The 22,768-nt window shown below is 43.6% G+C and overlaps 2 protein-coding genes across 2 annotated transcripts in view; both read right to left on the bottom strand.

Annotated features, from left to right (window-relative positions):
- The window catches only part of LRIT2 (leucine-rich repeat, immunoglobulin-like and transmembrane domains 2), a 5,553-nt gene extending 2,380 nt beyond the window's left edge, over positions 1-3,173 (bottom strand). Inside the window, exons 1-3 of the mRNA XM_009893060.1 lie at positions 2,929-3,173; positions 1,755-2,536; positions 39-297 (exon numbers count right to left, since the gene is read on the bottom strand). Of these exons, the coding sequence (XP_009891362.1) occupies positions 39-297; positions 1,755-2,536; positions 2,929-3,173 (1,286 nt within the window). The remainder of the gene's footprint in view (positions 1-38; positions 298-1,754; positions 2,537-2,928) is intronic.
- Positions 3,174-10,923: 7,750 nt separating this feature from the next.
- On the bottom strand, positions 10,924-21,646 carry LRIT1 (leucine-rich repeat, immunoglobulin-like and transmembrane domains 1). Its single transcript, XM_009893051.1, has 4 exons — positions 21,472-21,646; positions 18,445-18,911; positions 14,512-14,817; positions 10,924-11,909 (listed from the first exon to the last, which is right to left on the bottom strand). Exons 1-4 carry the CDS (start codon positions 21,591-21,593, stop codon positions 10,924-10,926), a joined length of 1,881 nt encoding a protein of 626 aa, XP_009891353.1. The 5' UTR covers positions 21,594-21,646.
- Positions 21,647-22,768: the final 1,122 nt, after the last annotated feature.

Raw genomic sequence — 22,768 nt, 5'->3', positions numbered from 1 at the left:
CCCCGCGGCGCCCGTGCTCCGCGCCCCGCCCCCGGAACCACTCCAGGGTGATGCCATAGACTGTCTGCTTGGCGATGCGCACCTCCACGTGGGCACCTGGCTCAGCAGGGGCCATGGGGGCCCAGTCTGGGGGGGTGGGAGACGCCCACGGGGCCCCCACCCGCAGGGTGATGGCCGCCGAGCTGTTGCCCAGGAAGTTGGCGGCCGTGCAGGTGTAGTTGCCGGTGTCCGCTGGCCGTGCCGCCGGGATCAGCAGCTCTGAGCGGACAGTCTCCTCGCTGATGTGCTCGGTGGACACTGCGGGCAGAGGGGAGGTGTGTCAGCCGGGGGGGCCACACAGGTAAGGAGCCACCATGCCTTTGGGGCAGCCCCAAGACCACTGCGGTGTGGGATGGGGGCCAAGCAGGTCCTGCCCTGCCCAGCGAAGGTGAGAGATGGGCACAGGAGTGCACCAAACCCCACAGAGCTCATCAACAAAGTATGATCTGGGCCACAAGGCAGTAAACACACTTGGACACCCAAGCACAGGACAGGGAGAGCATCCAACCCCCTGTGGGGAGGCTGCTGCGGGCAGAGGCCGAGCCATCCGTGTGCCGTCTGCCATCAGCATGCTCAGGTCAGGACAAGCCAGGGAGAGCTGCTGCAGTGCTGGAGGCACAGCTGCATGTTGGACACGCTCTCCAGCCTCCACAAGCTTTGAGTGCGGAAAAATGTCAGTCTCAAAAGGCTCCGGCCAAAAAAGAGGTGTGTGGAGCCAGGGAGCGGTGGGCTGGAGGTCAGATGCAGCTTTAAGAACAGCATGAGACAGCCTGTCATCTACCCAAACAGGGGCGCGTGGCTGTTGTCAGGGAAAGCTTGTATGCAATTAATTCAGCATGTGCTTGTGGGAAGATGCACAGGTGCTGCTACAATGCTGCAATTAAAGCAAATATCAGTTCAGGATTAAGGGTTAATTTAGCTCACTGGCTTATTAGGAACACACATAACCTGTGCGGTGCCCGTATGCGTTATTAGCTTACCTGACGAAAATAGCAACTTGTCCTATTGAAGGCTCTTAGTAAAAATAAACGTGAGGGACGGGGTGTAAGAGCCAAGCTGGGCACGGAGGAAGAGGAAAAGGCCTCATATTATGAGGCTCTCAATAAAGAATATAACTAAGGAAGGCTTGTGGAGAACAACAACTGCTGTTTCAGCTGCAGAACAGCAACAGACACAGATGGACAACAGTGCTGCAGGGTTTTGTGGTTTGGTGTGGGTATTTCTAGACAAAACATATGGGAATAGTATAGAAACATACAAAAGTGTGTGTGCCCTCCTACAAACACGTATGTGCATACAAACATAGAGTGTGTGCATATACATGTAGTATATAACATATAGTGTAAATATATATGCATGTCTCGATAACTACAAATTTATTATATATGCATGACTGATATATTATTAATAGTTCTTACATCATGTGTGATGATGAAAGAGCTACTGCTAAAAACCCACACGTAAGATAATTGTGTAAAAATGCGTCTGTGCTCCTTTCACCTTTGACTGATATCTGGCATGAAGCAGCTCGTCTCATGCCCGTCAGACATGCTGAGACATACGGTGATTAAGATTATTTGGATTATTGCCACCACCATAACTGGGATGCTCTGAAGGGGCTGAGAGCTGCTGTGGTGCCTGTGAAGGCCTGTAAGTAGAATAACAGAACATAAATTTTGAATCAAAAGAAAAAAGGAAGAAAAAGCTTTGCTTACCATTAAATGCTCTTAAAAGTTTGAGTGCATAGGTCCACCAGACAGCCGGGGAAGGGCTGGCTTGCACAAAGCAGGTCAGAGTGACATTTAGCCCCACCGGGACTGTCAGGTTGGTGTCAAGGGCTGAGGTCTGGGGCTTCATGCAGCTGTTGAGCTCCACTTCATGAAAAAACTTCCCTGCCCTGAATTTCGGGCTTGAACACGTTAAATAGGAATTCATGAGAATAATAGGTGGGCCAACCGATTTGATAAACTGGACAAATCCCCGCAGGCGACAGTCGCAAATCCAGGGGTTGTCATGAAGGGCCAAGACGGCGTTGGAAATAGCTTCTATCTGCCCCTCCGCCCTCTGGCTGTGCTGGTAGACGGGCCAGCTATAGAAGACATCCCTGGATATGACGGTAAGCTGATTTGAGGATAGATCTAAATAGGTCAGGTTGGGCAGATAGCGGAGTGCATGTTCTGGAAGGACATCCAGCCGGTTGTGCTTCAGATCCAGGATTTTCAGAGCCGGGGTGTCTTGAAAGGCTGTCCATGGCACCGAACTTAACTTGTTCCCTTGCAAGCGCAGCTCCTTTAATGCCGGCAGATATTCCAGGCTCTTGATGTGCATCACCGTGATGTTGTTAAAATTGAGCCAGAGATACTCTAAGGCACTAATGTTCTCAAAAGACCCGCGAGGTAATTCTGTTAGGTGAGAATTTTCTATTCTAATTTTCCGCATGTCCTGAGGGATGTTTGCAGGGATCTGCCTCAGCAGTGCAGACATGCAGAGCAAACTCCTAAGGAGGAAACCAGAAAATTCTCCATGTCGGCCATCACGTTCACGGTTAACAAACTCATTCCCTCTACAGGTCTACAAGCACTTGAATAATTTTAAGGTATCGTATACAGGGCATGCATACGCCATACATCCATCCTTCAGTTCGGTTTTACACCCGTTTACCCACAAAAACTCCAATTAAGCCATAAAAACTGCTACATATGCAACTACATATCTCAGAGAAATAAGAGAAATCTCATTCTATGCCCAAACTAGTACTATTCAAGAGTTAGCGGAGGCATACCACACGGCCATCTGTTTGGGTTTGGTGCTCACAACATCGGCAAATATATATTGGGAAGCTCCGAGCTGCTTCGGTGATGCTACAACACAGGTAACTAGCGGTCTTACCTTCCAAAGCTGTCTTGAGAACAAGAGCATCCTGTGACACAAGATGAAACAGCTGGGTTTATCCTGTGCAAGGCCAGAAGAAGAAGGAAAACATGACAAATGGGGTCCATATTCTCCTTTAAGAAAGCACTGTGCAGGGTTTGCACCAAACATGCCAACAGCCTCCAAGAAGCAAATCCTATTAGCTGTAATCTTCCTTGACGCAGAAATAAATCCTGCTGTGGACCCGACCCTAAAGAAGACATGTAGTATGGTTCATAGCTGGTGTCAAAGTGCTAAAAATCACCCCTGGGACCACTCTTGGCATTTATTCTTCAGCTGCAGAGATTTTGACAGACACCTTTATTTGGTTGGTAATATGAAGATGGAGCCAAAAGCACTTCTGTTCCCAAGTCCTTACAAGCAGTTAACCAGGCCTATTTACTATTTATTTCAAGGGGGCCTGTCTCAATCTCCTGTATTTTAATGCCTTTATCAAGGCAGAAAACCACAGTAAGGGCCAGACTTCACGGCTGTATTTGGCAACGCACAGTGCCATCTTGCACAACCCATCAGGCCCCCAAACCTGCCCACAGCTCTGTGCAGAGTGTACTACTGCACATGGTGAGTGTGAAACCTACTCCCTAAACTCACTTGCTCTGTCATGGAAACATAAGATGTATGTATGGCACCGTTTTTTTCTCTGAAACAACTTCATTTTTCCCCCATGCTCTCCATTCTTACATGCTCGAATTGAAAACAGCAACATAGCTGTAGCCCGTCTGTGGGGTGCTCTGAGGAAAGAATATATTTGAAGTTAATCTCTATTGAATAAATATAAAATTTCAGTGCTAGTTCAATATTTTAAGTTCTCTGGCTTCCTCTGGAAGACACATCCTGATTGCTCTTCAGTCACCTTGAAAAGTTCAGTCTAAGTAATTCTATGAGAAGGAATTTGGAGTAACCAGATTTTAAATATTTTTTTTAAATTCAATATAGCAGGTTTCAGTTAAGATTTCCAAGCAGCGCTGCGTTCTCCTGGGGCCATCTAGTGTGTATGAGCTTCATTACAGCCGCAGAAGGCAGCGGGCCACTGGAAAAGGGCTTAACCTCACGGCCAGTACATGCGAAGCTGGGTCACAAATCAAGATTAGTCTCAACCTACTTAACCTCTAACCTACGGGACCGGGATAGAAAAATATTTATAGTGTAACGGCTTAGATCTATACATGGCTGTCGGGGCGCGTGCAGTAGCGTAGCTGCTGTAAGCCTACCCAGGACAGAGGATTGATTCTGCAGCTCTTAAATAGAGAGGTGCTTTGATTTCAAGGCAAATCAGCAAAATGAACTGGTGGGGAAAGTGCTGGGGACTGTTGCAGCGCTTCTTGATGGCCTCCCGAGGACAAGCAGCAGGTCATGAGTAGTGGGCCTGGTGGGCTGCCGTTGCTCGCTATGCCCAGCACCTAACCACGAGCACATGGGGCTATTGTTTTTTTAAACTGAAATGGTCCTTATTTGTCCATGGTGCAGTACTTGATATTTCAACAGCTGCTCTACATTTTAACGTGTCAGTAAGCCACAAGTGAAGGAGAAAGGCTGCTGGTCTGTAGCACAGCCAATGCAGCAGCTATGGATCCCCCACCTGACTGTGGTGTTCAGCATTAGAGGTGATGGGGCACCTTCCCATGATGGGAGAAATGGCTGAAGTCCACCCAGGACATTGGCTTGGCCAGCCATGCTGGCTCCATCACGAGGTGATGGAGATGCCCATCAGTGCACAGGGCTCACGAGGGAAATGTGCTAGAAATCTACCCACTTTGTGAGCTGCACACATGCCACCGGCGAGGCCACTGGTTCAGGGACAGTTCGTCTGTCTCCAGCATGAGGCGGGTCAGCAGGAGGGATTCACCGCTTCTAAGGCCCAACCTTGCAAAAACCTCCTTTGCTCACAGGGAAGGCACCTCCTTTGCCACCTTCACATCCCTCCTCCATGGCCTGCAGGGAGGATCGTAAAGTACATGACAGCTGTGGCCTCAAAAAAAAATCGTTCATGAAAAGCATTATTGATGAACAGTTTATTAACATTATATATAGTAAAAACTATTGGTGCCCCCTCCCCCCCTACATCTTTGGGCACAGTACAGGTGCATAATAATGCCCAATGCCCTGGGATGCAGAAAGCAAAATTTCACCTAGGCTTCTCTACATTAATTTTAAATTACATTACATTAATTTAAATAAATTATTTGATTAACAGAAATAAAAAGAATTGCAGTTGTCTTCTTTCTCCTATGTGGGCTCTTGTCCCGGTCCCACCTTGTAGACAAGGCCAGAAAATGGCCTTTTCAAGACTGGTGTCAGTCAGTACCACGGCCAATGCGCCAGCTGTTTTCAGGCTGATATTTATTTGCTGCTTGAGAGGCCATTTCTCTAAATATTCGCAAACCCCAGCTGCACTCAGAAGGTCCAGTATTAACCTGAGAAAGTAGTGGTGAATTACCTCTCAAAAATCAGATGAATTAGTGGGTAGAGAGTATACCAACTCTGTAGGGTAGCGAGAGGAAGAGAAAGAAAAGAGAGAAAGAAAAGAGAGAAAGAAAAAAAAAGGACAAAAATCCCCCAAACAGTGTTAGCTGCAGCTGTTATGTTTATGTTCCCTACTCGACTGGGATTTTTGTTGCCTTTTTAATTCAGCCCAGTTTATGCCTGCTTGTAAATTTAATGGTCACTTTTGTGACAGCAGATGTCCACTCAGTTCAGCTGCTCTTTAATGTCATGTGGCATCCTGGCCAAAGCCAAAATGCAGAACAAGCTGTCGAAAATGCAAGCTGTCAAAATAAATCTCCATAGAGACGTTGTCTGCTAATCTATGGGAAGTGGAGGCTGAGAGACTGCGCTCATTGCCAAAGCAAACGCCGAAAGGACGCCCACCGCGTGTTCCCAGCAATGGCGCTGAGTCGTACTCCGGCTGGAAACGACAGGCACACACAGGGCTGTAAGAAACCAAGTCCAGGCTGATGCTTTGCAATCCCAGTCCCTCTGCCAGGGCTATAAGCATTAGACATCCCTGCTGGAGAGGACATATGAGGTGAAGGCTGCAGTTGGGTATTTCAGATACGGTGCATGTAACACCAAGCGGTACATGGTTGAAAAAGCAGCATTGAAAAGAGGAGGGTGATGTGAAAAGAAGCAAATAAGACTTTTCCTTCACAAGCCTTCAACACCACCAACAGCTGTACAAACTTGCAGGTCTTTCCTCAATTTTTTTAAGCAACCCAATGCCCCTGGCAGGGTCCCCTGGGGCACCGCAGCTCCAGCTCCACCACAGCAAGTCCCACAGAGAGCTGGCAAAGGGGCACCACCCACCACCCTTCACCCTCCCGAGGAAAGGAAGGGCTTCATGCCTTGCTCAGGGCACCTCGGGGCAGAAACAGCCCTGTCTGCCATGCCGAAACCAGGGGCCAACACACTGCCGTGGGCTGTGACTGCAGGAGCCCCACGTCACTGCCAGTATCCCCCAGCCCTCATGAAACATGGACACCACTCCAAGGCTCACTGCCACCTCTGAGAAGCTCCTGGTCCTGCTATCTGGGGCATACATGCTTATTTCTCATCAGTTTGAACCTTTGCTGGCAATTGCAAATTTCTTTCTTTTTAATTTTGATTAATAGGAAAGTAAAAAGGGGGGGGGAATTCTTTTGCTCTCTTTTGGGCAACAATTTGCGTCTTCTATTCATGAAGTTTAAAGCTGGCAAAGCTCCCACTAAGCCACAGTACTGTAGCACTGACACTTGATTAAATACATCCTGAAATGTTTCAGACATTCCCAGAATGCTCTCACATTGAGGGACTTCGATGTCAGCTTCTTCAGGAGCTTTTTAACCTCTAGATTTTATTTTATCATTGGAATACTTTCAAAGTCATCCTTCAATGTCCATTAAATCTTGAAAATATCTTGAAAAATGTTTTACTGTCCTTGACATTTTTGGGTTCTTCCTTTTTTTCCCCCACAAATGTATATATATATATGCCCATGCACATTTTTGTATCCTACATTTTTTAATCATTTAAAGACTATTCTTTTGGGGCACACAGGAATAAATTTGAAAGTGACCACACTTAATGCAATCAAAGCCTTCCAACATGTTTAAATCACACTGTGGAAATAAGATGGTTGTCAACCTGAACATTATTTTGCATTTGTGGAATTTTTATACCTATGTGGCATTAAAAATATTGCAAAGCCAGAGTTAGCCTTTGTCTGGATCTACTCACCAGATAACCTGGACGCTTTTTAAGATGTTTGGAAAAACACATTTCAAAGCTTCAATATGTTTTTTACATTTCTTCTTGCACTTCAACTACTTGCAGTACTCCTTTTTAATTACTGTAGGCACATTATTTAATTTATATTCTGCCCAGTTCCCTCATTTTGATAGCTGCTTTTCTCCAGATCCTTTTAAGAAAAAGAAATAACAATTTTTCAGTACAGTTCAGAGATATTTGGATTAATTTTTAAAACATTATTAACTTCTTTTTGAAATCTTATCCTTGATTTTTCGATTTTACACTAATCTGATTTCCAAATTAAGCATAAAAGGCTGCTGTGGAAGGAGAAGTGTGTCTTTGCTATACATCACATGATGTCCCCATGGAGGAGTGGCTCATACTGGCCTCCAAAGCGCTCAGCCCAGGCAGCCGGCACAACCTCCTGCCTAATGTAGGCGGACAATTCCTTTATTCCTAAGCGTTACTGAAGTGGTCCAACACTCATCTGAGAATAAATTTTAAAATGGTTTCATAGTAAAAGTAGAGAATGTTGTACTCCAAGAGATTCCAAAATACATTGTTTGACACTGTCAAAATATTCGAACTAGACCTCAAAAAGCAACAAATTAGTCAAAACCTGACACAAAGAGATTAGTAACAGTGGAAACATTTTCCAGGGAACATAACGAAGTGTCAAAAAAAAATATTTAAAATGCTACTAATGCAGTAATTCACAAAGATATTCAGGTGTTGATTTCGGTTCTTGCAGCACATGTTTGTCTGAGGACTGACTTAAACCAAGTAAGAAATTGTTCCCAGGGATGAATTTTCTCCTTGCCTGAACTCTGAGCCAGCTCCATTCACATGTCTTATGACCAGAGAGGGAAGCTCGCCTGAGCTAACCCTGCTGAAACTAGGTGCCTAACACCTTTTGGTTAAAACAACAAAAAAAAAAAATCCAGTGAGGTATTTGTCTGCTTCTTTACATGCCTCATACCACTGAAAATCTGACCCAGAGCCTTGAAAGTCACATTCAGCAGAAAATCAGTTTACTTAATGGTTTGAAATGTCACCCACAGTTTAGCAAGTACAGGGTTTCTCTTCTGACCAACACCAGATGACACAGAGCTTATACAAGTTTCTATCTATTGCCTCTCTTGTGTGAATCACCAGTGCAGCAGAGAGAGAGGCTTGTTTTGGAGCAGCAGCAGTTGAGATGCTAAACAGTGATGCCTCACCTATGAGAAAGTGAGAACAGCCATGGGAAATAGAAAAGAAAAAGCATGTTTCTTTACTTGGGATCGCTATTCATTCCAAGTGCAAAAAATATCCAGTAGAGTCTGTAAAACTTAACACATCCGCTGCTTATGTCGCAGGATGACCTCTCCATCCTCCCCTCCCCGCAACCACAGCACTGGCCCAGCTGGTACCTTTTCCATTGCCGACTCACAGGCCGTGTGTCAGAGCACGCACCGATGGAGTGGGTGAGAGCTGCTCCTCGCCAGGGCTGGATGCGGCAAATTACCCAGCTCGTGCCTCCAGGCAGCTGAAGGGTAGATACCTCTCCTTCCCAGTCAGCTCCTGCAAACCTGACTTACAGGAAAGTCCTTGGGCAGTAGGTCCACTCAGTTCACCACAGGAGAGCTTTAGGACAGCCTTGATTCTTCAGGGCGAGCTTATCCATCCAGGACCACGTCAGGCTGATTTCTGCACAGTGCAGTGCTACTGCTGCAGATGTGGGAAGGAATCAGGCTCAATAATACAGAAATCCTTGCAACTCATCCCAAAAACTGCTACTGGCAGAATATTGTTGTTCTATCGTGGAGAGAGACTCTAAAAATCATCCTGGGAAATGCAACTGTATAAATGAGTAATAAATCTATTACATACAACATATTTCATCAATTAATTTATTGTAATAAATTACATAATTTTGGAAAATGTCATTTGTAAACCTAAAAAGCTATTCAGTCCAGTGATAGAAGTAGCATGCATTATTTTATATGGGGATTCACAAATTCTTCCAACACAAGAGAAGTTCTTTATCATTATTGTAAGGAATACAGGGAGTCCTATCATAAACTATTGTAATGTGCACCCAGTTGCTAGTATTTATGTTGAGATCAAATGACTTTCTTTTTCCATCAGGCCAAGTAATGTGACATAACCAAAACCCTTCTGTAGAAGGAGGACTTGCAAAATGCATACAGGGCTCCATTCCAACCAGTGAATTTTGTTAACCCACACTGTATGTACACGTCCAGAATGTGAGTAGAGATCCTTCCAATACATTTACACATACATTTCAAAACAATTCAGCAAGCTTTATCAGTTATCATTTCAACTTGGCTGGATCCCTCCCATTCAACATTTGGCAGAACATATATAATTTTCTTCATGAAGAATATTTATTACAAAGAGAAAAATATTATATACAGTATTACTACATGAGGAGCTGGAGTGGAAAATTTTACAGTTGGGACATGCTTTGTGATAAGCACTCGGATCCAAATTCCAGTGGAGCTGGAGGACTTAAATAAGTGATTACTTACCCTGGATATAAAAGTACATTTAGATGAGTATTAGACAGTTGTTTTCAGGGTTCTTGAACTTGTAAAATGTTTGAAACCCAAAAGTCCACACAGAGCCTCTACCACCACTGACGCCATGGTGGAACACATGGCCACACTGCCACCAGGCTGATGTGTGCCTGGTCAGCGGTCTACCACAGCATCATATACCGCTGCTCTGCACGGAGCAAGGCATTTTCATGACCAAACCGCCAGTGCATGGCTGGCCCCTCTGGTCTTCACCACCAGTTTTGTCAGGAGAGCCAGCAGCAATGACAGGGCTGGTCTGAGAGATTTTTACGAAACTGTCTAATGTAGGTTTTTCAGTATGATTACGAAGCACTACAATGCCACACACAATTTGCAGAGTAGGATATTGTATGATTTTTAACTAGCACAGCTGATCTAAAACATATTCTACTAATTACAGTACAGCTAGAAAATGCCAGCTAGGCCTGATACTGAAAGACCTGTGTGGTACTGTTGTTCAAGAAAAATCTTAGGAATAGTGTTTAGGGCCAAAATGCAATCACAAAACGCTCTCCATTATGTATTCTTAGGAGTGGATTGGGTTTTGTCTCTTGATTTCTATCTCCTTTGCACATTTCTCTGAATTCAGAGCATAGAGCTGTTACTATGTTGGACATACTAGAAAGGGTTGCTGTACATCTGCGTTTAGCGATCTATTAAGCATCAAGCTGCATGTTTCATGCAAACATGGGGGGTGTAAAAGGTGAAAGTCTCAATCTTCACCTTTATAGATATTTATATTAAAATTACTAAACACTCCCCTGTTTGTCAACCAAAAGAACATCAAAAGAGCTACAATAAAATACTTATCATATTGCAGAGCGGGTACTAAACAACACCAAGCAGAGCACGCTCAGAAATGTTGCTTAAAGTCTTCACACTCAGTGTGCACGCTTCATTTTACGAAAATAAAAGTGGTCCAGGAGAACGAGGCCATCATCACAGTAGCTTTTGACCAGGTACAAAACAGCAAACCCCAAGTGGGATGAGCAACATGTTTCTGTAAAGTTTGGGCACCATCTACCCTCTTGCATCCTCCTCCAGAACATGTTGGAGACAGAAGCATCGACAGGGTGGCCTGCAGTGCTGGAACAGCATATATACAGCCATGTGCTTTCCACCTAGCAAGCTGACAATCTTGTTACTATCAGCAAAAGTATTCATTAGGTTGCCCCTCTATCTTTGGTATTGCTTCTGAGTCCACACTGGATCGGGCAGAGAGCAGCCTGTTCGACTCATCAGGGGTATGTCTAGTCAAGTATTCTCCTTCCACACCTTTCACCTTGGCCCCAGGAGACAGGCTTTCAAAGGTGACATAGGACTCCTGAATTTCCTTAGGTTTCCGCACAAAGCATTTTTTGCAGCGCCTTTTCAGTGCTCCGCAGCAGACCACCAAAGTCAGAGGAACAGCAATGACACAGGCCACACTGATGACAACCACATTGATGAGCTTCTGGGTCCCTCCTGCGCTGGCGACTTCGTCGGTGGAAAATATGATGCATTGCTCCTTCCTGGGGATCAACCCTTTCACGCAGACACACACGATGTATTTGGTCTTTGGCAGCAGCCCATAAATGGTCACCTTGGTCTTCCCTGGCTCCACATTGATCCGCCGCATGTCTCTCTCTCCAAAGATGGCATAGAGGACACTGAACACTGTTGTGTTCTTTGCCAGAGGTGCCTTCCAGGCCAGGGTGACACTCTGATCAGTGTCTCCTATCACCCGGACGGACCTCACGATTCTCTCTGGCTCCTGCTGACCAGTAGGCGGGCTCACCAGCAGGTTTCTCGGATTGCTATCTTGTGCTACATCTGGGAGAAGAAGGCCCTCTCCAGTGCCCACTCCACCCTCCAGGGTAGGCACGGTGGAGGTGGTGATAACATACCTTGCCACTAGCTTGTCATTGTAGGCAGCTGCCTCCATCCCGCTTGCCTTCCCACTCCATGAGCCTTTGGCATTAGAGTTGGGGTCATCTGTGCTTTCTGAGTCCGTGATGATGAGAGATATGAACGCCTCTGTTGCCCCCAGAAAATTCTTTGCTTTACAGATATACTCTCCAGAGTCAAGATAAGAGACCACAGGCAGGCCCAGAATAGACCAGCTCATCCCATCACTGGAAATCTCTTGGTGAACTGCAAGGAAGGAAAAATGTAAAATAAATAGGCAAGAGTCAATAGAATTAAGAACACGATGTGTAAAATATTAAATCAGCCAAATGCCTGCAGTAGAATCATCATTGCTTTTTGCCACAAAATTAAAGTAAATCCAAGAAAAGACATTAACACTAAAATTAGGTTATATTGGGATTTACGCTGCTTCAGACCAAATATATGTGAAGCATTTGATGCTATTTCCTCCCAATTGACATACAGTTTGAAAACAAAACAGGAAAGGTTCTTCCACTGAAAGAAAAAATAATCTTAAAAGCTCTTATGTATGTACAGTACTTAAATGAGTGAAAGCAGTAGGCAGTAACATGACCTAGTGGAACATTAGATGCAGTCCTCTGAGTAACAAAAAATACAAACAGTGGAGACTTTCTTCTAAAAACCATATATGGACCAGTCTAGAGGATATGGAGAAAAATAACTGAAAAATAATATCCCCTTTAATGCTAAATTAGTGCAGGTTTTTATATTGAACCAAACACAGGGAAGTCTGATCACTCACCACTGAACGATATGTACACAGCTGAGTGTAGATTTTCTCACTTGGTTTACCAGGAGGCTAAAACTAGCTTTTTTTTGCTTTTTTCTATTTGTGCAAAAATAAAGAGCTGGGATCATGCAGAAGGGTAAAGCACCCTCTTCATTGTTTAGCCAACCTCCTTAGGATGAGCACGTACTATCTCTGCCCTCTCCCATTTTCAAGGTAAACCAAGGAAATGTCTGAAAGGCAAAGGTAAAACAGGATGCAAACTTCTCCCAAGCCCTCGTGGGGTCAGGATCCAGCCTTGGCAACCAGGGCACATTCCAAAGGCAGTGAAATACAATGGCAGCAAAAGTTACTTTTTCAGTTTAATTATTTACTGAATGGTTATATAAAACATAAAGCTACCGGTCTTTCTATGGCACTTCCCCATACATACAGACTGTGGACTGTTTCTCACTCTTTTCTATTCAGAACACCAACATTTCAAACAGTCATATTATAGCACCGGCACAGAAGCTGCCTTTGCTGAGAAATAATGTATATTTTCAGCCAACTTTTTATTGAAAGGTGCTAAAGTCTGATTTAATGGGGCACAAAATACACCATTCTCAGTTGTAGCTCAAAGTAAATTCAACATACACGTTCAGGAAAGCATTCTCTGTTTTATTTTTTGTTGTGGTTCTCTTTCAAGTGTAGGAGGGATGTTTGCAGCGCAACGGGTAGACATTGTCATTATGAGGAGCAGCTCTGCTACATCCTGCACATCATGCACAACAGAGCAATGACTTGTGCAGATCCCCCAAAAAGGATATTTATTACAAGTGGTTCTACTGCTGTGAAAGAAAAGTGCTCTCTCCCTTGTTCCTGTGCACTGAAGAGCCCATTAGCCCTTTGAAGATCAGACCCCATACTTAGCAATCTGCCAAGTTTAGACCCTCTATGAAAGTCAGGACCGGGCCTGGGAGACAGTAGCACTCAGGGGAGGTTGGAGCGATGAAGGTTCAGGTCCTGATCTAAAACCTCTAGGGCAAAAAGCTAAGGACAACTGCAAAGGTTTCTTCCCTAAGTTCCCCAAACATTAAAGCACCAACATTACAACTTGGGGTCCATTCATTCTTGTGAATGGAAATGAAAACACGATCACAAAAACAGTGAAGGCTTCCCCCACGAGAGGGGTGAGCACAGAAGAGGGACTTGATCAACATTTCTCTCACAGAGCGTGTTCCCAAGACACCTTGTCAATCCGTCAGAAATTAACCGTTTCTTGGAAGCATTTTCACTGACGTATTCATAGAATCACATAATCATAGACTGGTTTGTGTTGGAAGAGACCTTGAAGATCATCTAGTTCCAATGCCCCTGCCCTGGGCAGGGACACCTCCCACTAGACCAGGTTGCTCAAAGCCCCATCCAGCCTGGCCTTGAACACTTCCAGGGATGGGACAGCCACAGCTTCTCTGGGCTGTATTGTATCCTTCAGCAGTTTAGTGGCTCTTTTCTCTTTTAATGTATCAGTAACATTGCATGTTTGTGATCTTTTCTTCCTTTGCCACAGCAGATTTGAATCCCAGTTGAATTCACATCAGACAGAGATGTTTACTGACTGATTAATAGTAGCTCATCATTACTCTCAAAGATCCATAAAATAATTCAGTAGGAAGCCTTTTCAGTGACTGAATAACTAAATAACTAGCCTAAAAAAGCCTCTTGCTATGGCTGGACGTATTTAGTTTCTTCAGCTCCAACAGATTTGCAGAAAACCCCTCGACTCGTCTCACCACCACCACAATTGTTATGAAACAAAGCAAAACCAACTTTTTACACAACAGTATACATTTCTCTGATGATATTTACATCAACAGGTAAGTAGTGAATATCACAATGCTATAGTGAATTACACACAATACTCTTGTGAATTATAGTGAATCTTCATTTTGCACTACTTTATTTTTTTGGGTCTTTTATCAGAGGAATGATCTATTGGTACAGAAGCTTCCATTTGCTGTACAATCTGTAGAAAATAAAGGTGTAAGTCTCCCTCATTCATTCTCTCTGTACAAGAAAAGCTTAAACCAAACCCACCTGTGCCGTTCAGTTGAGCACCATCAGCCCTTCTCCAGCTGAGCTCAGGAATGGGCACCCCCGTTGTCCCACATCGCAGTAGCACAGTGCTGCCCAGGATGGTCTTTACTTTGGCTACAGACGTATGTACAACGGGGCTTTGACACTTCCTTAGCTCAACTTGGCTGAAGAAGACTCCTGCAAGGCTCCGGGGGGTGAAGCATTTCAGCCTGGGCTCAATGAATGCTATGTTAGGAGACTGGAAATTTAGGAAATGGACCATTTCATACAGACTGCAGTCACATACCCAAGGATTGTCTTGCAAGCCTGCCAAAATAAATCAGAGCACTAAGTCACTCCAACAGCACCTTTTTTTCTGCCACTTTGGTTTCTATTTTTCAGGAGGACAAACTGTGATAGGCTCTTAATCTGGCCAGCAAGGACTGCCTGTGCATATGCAGGGGTATGCGGTGGGGGTGGTCATGGTGTTGCTCCGACAGCCCCTCACTGCTGTTGGCTGAGCTTGATGGATCCCATAGCTGCCAGTTAGTAGAAGGGAATAAATATGGCTTGCTAAGGTATCTCAAAATCTGGAGCTGAAATCATATTCTTTAATTTCAAAGCAGGATTATTCATCCATGAAAACATCGTTATTTGTTCATGTAAAGAAGCAGAGCAAGAAGTTATTATAAACACATTTGGTTCCAGGATGGAAAAAACAAGTAGCCATAGGGGAGGGATGGTTTGGTTTGGGGTGGGTTTTTTTTTGGTATGAAGACACTATGCAGTCTCTTCCTTAGACTGGCTAGGAAATTTTTCTCACTGGAGGTTATTAAAATATTAGCCAGATTATCAGGCCAACTGTCAGGACCGTAATAGGTGTAGGTGATCCTACTTAACTGTAAGAGTTCTCTTCCAGCCCTGTTATTCTAAGGTGGGGTTTTTTCATTATTTTAATAATCAGTTGTTTTTCCTGAAATGCTAATTTATGCTTGATAATATGAAAGAACTGTTTTAAGGAGTAAATTGAAGAGTATACATGTTATGGTATATAAAAGAACATACATAGACAATAACTATATGAAGAATATACACCTAGAAAGGGGTATACTGAAGAATACACTCCTGTTTCAGAGTCCCAGAATGTTTCCCTTTTTCTTTTTTCTGCTATCTAAGTGTGCACTTCTTGGACTCAAATTCTGAAAAATGAGACATTACTCTATTAAAAATAGACCTGTGAAGATGGTACTGAAAAAGCAAAATAGGAACTAGGGCAATGCAGGAGCAGAAGTTACTGCATTCTGATTAAATCTGTGTCATCCTACTTACAAATATTCACATTCATCTGTCCTGTGGACAGTTTATGGTCTCTAACAACATTAGCTAGCAGAATTGCCACTGGGGATATTTATACCAGCTAACCCCGGGAATGCATTTGAAGCCTCAGCCAGGAGCACAGCGTCCCAGGCCTCCTGCCACAGGAGTGAGCTCCGCTCCCTCCAAGGAGGGTTCACCTCCTCTTTTCCACAAGGACATGGCTTGGGGCTGGCAACTACCCAAAAGTAAAGAGTACTAATACTCCCTCAATTCCCAGCAGGAGGAAACAACAGCTGCCCACCCTATGGTGCCCACTTTTGCTGGCCCCTGTTGCACTGCAACAGTAGTCATGCGAGCAATGGCTTTCCAGCAAGAACCCAGTTTTTACACAAGCACAGAGGGTGCACCACAAGGCTCCATGAGCATAAAGGAACTGCTTGATTTTGCTAGAGTTAACAGAAACACAGGGTCAATCAAAACCCCCTGAGGTCTCAAACTGTTTTAAAAGCTGCTGAAAAATCTCTTGCTGAGACCATCGCATGCCATCCTACCCACACTTGGAAGGGGTCTGAAAGTGATGGACCTTGGTGGGAGGGTATTTCTTATAAATTAATGTATTAAAGTTAAGGGGACTATAAAGAATGAAAGTTCAGAGCTTGGCTTTGTTGTTTTATGGCATTTTTGCCAGCAGCTTACTTTTGCCTTCATGCACTAGATAAGAATTTATTCCAGATTCCCTGGCAGGCGCCCCAGCCCCAGGTGATGCCATGGCACCCCCAAAGCCCCAGTGAGCCCTTTGCTGCCCTGCATGGTACAGTCCTATGGGCTCACGTAGGCAATCCTCATGTGCAAAAGCTTGCAGCCTTGGCACAGACTGTCAGCCAGCTAACTACCGCTGGAAGTACTTACTCTTGAAGTAGTCTACAAGCAATGGCTCTGAAGAGAAGTCACAATGATGTACTGTAGACAAAGGAAAGGACTAGGCTGACTTTTTATTATTCATAGATTATTATTTTTATGCCTCCATGAGAAACAGTCATGAGCAGAGTGAAATGGAAACATGCAGCTGTGTTCTCCCATTCTGCTCCTGCGAGGGACATGAGTTTCATATACCTGGTCCCTATGGGTGTCAGCAGAATAGGACCTAGGAGCTGGAGCATCTGTACATTACTGTATTATTCTTAGCATTATACTCATTTACCTACATCAATTTTTTAGGATCCTGGCACAAGCAACCTGTGCACAGCTGGCTATGTAAACGCTCAGGTTGCCCACAAGCATCAAGGCATGATCTGTTCTTCTTGACAAAATACTCTCCTAATCTATATTGAATGAAATAACATTTTCACATATGACTTGACTCTAAAAAATAAATAAAGAAAAGAGTATGATCTAGGCAGTGTCTTGTCATGCCACAAATGAAATGGGCAATCCCAAACAGCCAGCTTTGGCTTAAAGAACTTGATACTGCATCTGGCAAAATAAGATGACGAAACACCTGCTCCTCTCCTGATGCTAATGAAACCTTAAACAACATCTGCTAAGGACACTAAAAGCCTTGTAGGTGGCAATTGGAATCTTTTTTAAGTATTGTTTCTCTTTCTACTTCGATCTGGTTTTAAAAAATTTACCACCCTAAATTTATCCAGCAAAAAAAGAGCAGCAGGTACGTCCCAGAGTGAGAGACAACTTACAAAGTCTCTGATGAAATTATCAGCAAGTGCCTGAACTCACATCCGTGGCTGTAGAGGCAGTACACACAGATGCACACACCCCACAGATCAAACACAGTCAGTGGAGCTGGGTCAGCTCGTAGCAAGTGAAGAGAGCAGATGGCACCAGCTCTGAACCATCATCAACCTGCTGTGGATTTGAACTAGTGCACGATGGCTAAAAGGCTGAGTACTAATCCCCTGAACTAGTAAATGTGCTCGAAACCTCATCTGGGGATACTGCAACTGAGAAGATTCAAGACAGTCATTTGTAATACACCCTCTGACACCAAAATGGACAATTGCCCAAAAGCCATACTTCTGAGGAGACCCAAAGTGTCACCAAAAAGTGGATTCTTGTAATTTTATGGCTGCCCTTGAAGGCAGCACTATCGTGGTGGCTTTGGGGAGACTGGGATTTCATTCTGCGTGAACAGATAGACAAGGCTCTGGAAAGAGACAAACTGGCAGTCCTGACCCAGATTTTATGCTCAGTGATGGCTTTATTCCTGTTTAATTTGGGCCTAATAAATATCCATCTTTTTATTTAATGCTACTTAAAATGGATCAATTCCACAGTAACTGTTATTAGAAAAGAGCACAGGAATGACGTGGAGCTCTAATCATACCTATTTCTGTCAAAAATGGCAGTGTCAATAAAGAAAAGGGGCTTTGAGCAAGAGTGACTGGTTTTGTGTTACAAAGATTCAAGCAAGTGATGAAGTTTATGGTGTAATAAGCTGTGTGTGGGGAGCCTGAGGGGAGTTTGTTAATACGTAAATGAGTTTGCACACTTTATATGGGGTACTAAATTGCATACAGCAGTGTACTTGCTGCGGTAACCACTGTGAGTGAAAATGCTGCAATAAGATGCGGGAGCTCCTGACATTTGTGCCCCCTGCAAAATGACAGGCACTTCTCTTACCTAGGATGATCTTGGAGTTATCGTTGGGAAAGTAAGGAACAGCCTGGAGGTTGGCCCAGGTGGCAATAAGAACCTGAGGAAGAGTCATCAGCTTATTGCCAGACAGGTCCAGGTATGTGATATTCTTGACATAACGAGCAGCATCTGGAGGGATTGAGGTAAGTTCATTGTTGTGTAAATCCAGAAGCCTTAGCTGTGGCATGTCAGCCAGGGTTTCCCAGGGGAATGATATTAAGTCGTTCCCATCCAGCCTCAGCTCCTGCAAGCGACGGAGGCCCTTGAAGGTGATCGCGCTGAGGCTGGCCAGGGAGTTATAGGGCATCCAGAGGTACTCCAGGTTGTGGAGCATGTGGAAAGCCTCTCCTGGCACCCTGCGGATGGCTGTCTTTTCTATCCGAAGCTTGGAGGTATCTACAGGGATGTTCACGGGAGTGAGGGTCATCTCCGGGTCATTACACAGCACAGTCCTTGTGGGAAAACACAAACACAGATGTGACTTTCTTGTATTTTGAAAAGGGTTTGAAACTTTATTTTAATGCAAGATTTTGATCTGCCTTTCTTTTTCCACAAGCTTTCTTCCTGTCATTTCTTACTTGCTGCTGATCTCTACGTCATCACCATCAGTACATCAACTTGCAGTAATTCGTATGTACCTTTTGACGGCAGAGATAGCAGTGTTGTGCCTCTCCTGCAGTGGTGTGAGTCTGAGTCTGGCCCATATAGTGTTCCTGCTTTTTTTTTTCTTTCAGTTTTTTTTAGAGTACTTATGATAGACAGTAGTGACAACATTCATGCACAACAGAGGATTCTAGTGCATGTTAAAACAAAAGGATCCACAAATTGAACAATAAAAGGCATACAAAAAGAAGCCTTACTAACATGTGGGATGGCAGGAAGTAGTATAGATTGAATATGGCACAGGATCTTTGCTTCATGAAATGAGGATAAGAAAGTCGGCTAACAACTCACTGGAAATACACCACAGCAAGCTCTGCTTTACTATGAAATAGTCCGGAAGGTGTGTACAGATGGTAGCAGTCACGGCACCGCAGGCATGTACAGTTAGGAAAGTGAAAGTGCAGAAAATTAACTCTTTGGAAAATGCTATACTAAAAGCAAGGCAGATTTATGTGTCATAATCTTTCCTTCCCATTTCTAATCTCTAGACGTGAAATCATGAAAACCCTACACTGCATTTTTGCATCCTTCGTACAAAAAATTGTGACTTTGACTTTGCCAAGATGTGGGATTGTAGATAGCCATGAGGAATGAAGGGAGACAGAATAGGTCTCTCAGACTGCACCTTAATTTGCCTATCAGCAAGGAGAGAAAGGCAAGTTCTAGTTCTTAAAATACAAAGCCACCTTGCAAAAGGTAACAGGTTAGATAGGCATGTCCCACTCCACATGTTAAACAAGATACCGCAATGAATGTAATGTGATCAGTCAAGTAACATTTTCTTGTCACAGTGCCTGGCTGATAAACAGAATACTACAAAGCTGCCAAAAGCAGATTGGTTTTGGCTGAAAGCAACTATTCCTCTACTATCAACAAAAACAAATAACATCACTGAACTGCTCATGCAAGTTTCCCAGAGTTAAATGTTATTTTAGCTTACAGTTAAATTGTTAATTTATAATCAAAGCATAGCACATTACTCTCATCCAGCACTTTTATTGCAGCATTAAATCTTGCCCACCCACAGCTGAAAGTTGAGATTTTGAGGAAGATAAAAATCTATCAAATAAGAAAAATCCAAAAATCCTCTTGCAATAAAATATTTTTTGTGTGTAGGTATGACACAAAACGTTTAAAAACAGAGACAGTATGGCAGTAAAACAGTGTGCTTCTCATAGCGTCCGTAAACTATGTCAGTGAGCACTAAACATTTAATCTATGGGATAATCTCCCTCTACTAGTGAGAAATATGAATCATAATGCAGAAAAAAAAAAGGTGACATTATGCTCTTTAAGGCACTAATGGGTATTCGCTTTATTATTTATTTTACCAAAACACACTACAGCTTTTTCCAGTCACTGAGAGGAAATTCCCCTGGGAACTGTGACATTTATGGAGCAATAATTGGTTCTCCTGCTACGGCACTCCCTTTTAATAATTCCAGACTTCTTCTATCTCTACCATGCTTCATACTGGGAAACTTTCTGGTATTAAATATATAGTGCCATAAAAGAGATAAGAAAGTAGATCTATTTCATGGGGATCCAAAAGAGCCTTTCATTGCAGTACTGTGGTCTTGTCTAGAAAAAAATTCTTCCAAAGGATTTTGCAAATACTGTATCTCTGCCACAAAATCTCCTCTGCTGTGAACCACACCGTATAAAAATGTAGCCTGTATTTCATTAAGTCAGATCATTACTTTGTGATTACCCTTCAGAAAGACTTTTATTACAGTCCTCCAGAGAAATGTCTGTACAATGGCGTTGCATTAAAAAATGGATGCCCTTCTGATCTTGTCTTCTTTTTAAACTGAAAGTTTCCAGTCTGATAATTACCTTATTTTATTTTTAGTATTATTATTACCTATTTTTTTGGTTCACTCCCATCTAGACTCTATCGCTTTGCCTAAAACCTCCAACTGAAGGACTTTTTAAGTAAATGGAATTGCATTTTGGTACCACAAAATAAACCAAACCTAGTTACACTTTAGAAACAAACCAGCAGAGCAGAATTAAGCCCTTTAAAACTAGCATTTTCAGCATAAAGGTGAAAAAAGGAAAACATTCTTTAATTTTTATTCTCTTTTTGCCATTGCACCAGCAGTAATTATGTCACTTCTGTTCTCACAGAGGAGATGCCCAAACGCTTTCTCTGAAATCAGCTTACTGCGTTTTCAGAAGCTAATCCCCTGCAAATAAAGCTAGAGCACAAAGCGACTGGAAAAATAATGGACACGAAGTCTGGACGCAATATTTTCTCCTTCGAGCATCATTACAAGAGGAGAAGAAATAAAAACCCCAACACCCAGCGAAAGAGCGGCAACCCCCCTGGGGAGTGTATCGGCATACCTGGCTTTCGTCCCTTCGCTGAGGCTGTGGAAGGCGCAGCTGCACTGCGATGGGCATGAGCCGCCCGCCCGTGGCAGCTCTCCGAGCGTTAACCAGCAGAGCAAACTCACCACGATCCACATGGCTACCTGTGCATGGGAAGGACACCTGGGCACTAGACAACGTGGAGGGTTTCGCCTATTGTTTTATCCATTGACTGGTGACATCTTGTTAACTCCCTTTCGTTTTCAGCCGCACTGTGATCTTCCAGCCCTCGCTGAGTCCATCAGATAAAAAAGGATAGGCAGGGATTAAGGATGGGGACTTGAGTTATTTTCATGAAGGTGCTTATTGCTTCCTGGAACCATACTGACAGCATTTCTTCCCTCGGGGAGCCCCATCAAAACGCCTTCCTCGGGCAATCTCTGGCTCGTGTGCAAGAAAAAAGCAAACATACATTTTGGGGACCTGCATCACAGGCAAGATAACTGTTATCTGACCAGGAATTAGGAATAATTTACTTCCTCACAGGGAATTGGGAATACTTAGAAACGGTTTCTTGTGCTGATGGAACGTAAGCCTTCTATATAAGAATACTAAAATATATATAGCGGTACTATTAAAAGGTTTATTTTCTTTTAAAAACTCCTAGTTTGATCAAGCGATTATTGAACTGCTGGCAATACGCCTGATTAACAAACTATGAATAAGCTAGTAATTATGCACATATTTCAGTTAATTTCAGGGCTATCACATGCCTGCAGGTCTGAGCACTGTGCTCTGACCCACTGATACAGCAAAGCCCAGACCAGGGACCATTTTTGGGAATGCCACCTGATGCAGGGCTATGGGACAGCTTCAGAAATGCTAAGAAAGGCTCAGCTCTGTCTTAAGGACAGCCCAGGACCAAGTGACAAATTATTTTTGTCCACTCCCCATGAAGACAGCTGTTTCCCGCCTATAGCAAAGGCAGCCATAACTGCAAAGCTGATGGAGACTATCCATGTTTTCAGCAGCCTTCATCTGACTCCAAAGAACACAATACATGTGAGAAAAGTAGAGCCCAAACATGCACAAATATAAAGCTTCAGAAGTTGCTCCTTAAGACGGGAGCAGAATTCTATCCATACTAGCAAGGGCATCTCATGTTTATAAAGACTATTATTCTCTGCTGAGTATGAAGATATATAAATCACTCACACTACAAATGTGCAATACTCCCTTAAAAGTAAAAAGCTTTGGAGAAACTAATAGATGATTGCTTTCAACCTGATCAGATTGCTACTCCCCCACTTCCCAGCCATACCGCATTATAGCT

The sequence above is a fragment of the Charadrius vociferus genome, unplaced genomic scaffold (assembly GCF_000708025.1).
Source record: "Charadrius vociferus isolate BGI_N301 unplaced genomic scaffold, ASM70802v2 scaffold429, whole genome shotgun sequence".
NCBI classification, from domain to species: Eukaryota; Metazoa; Chordata; class Aves; order Charadriiformes; family Charadriidae; genus Charadrius; species Charadrius vociferus.
The sequence above is the reverse complement of the archived record's forward strand: the minus strand, read 5'-3'. Positions and strand labels throughout refer to the sequence as shown.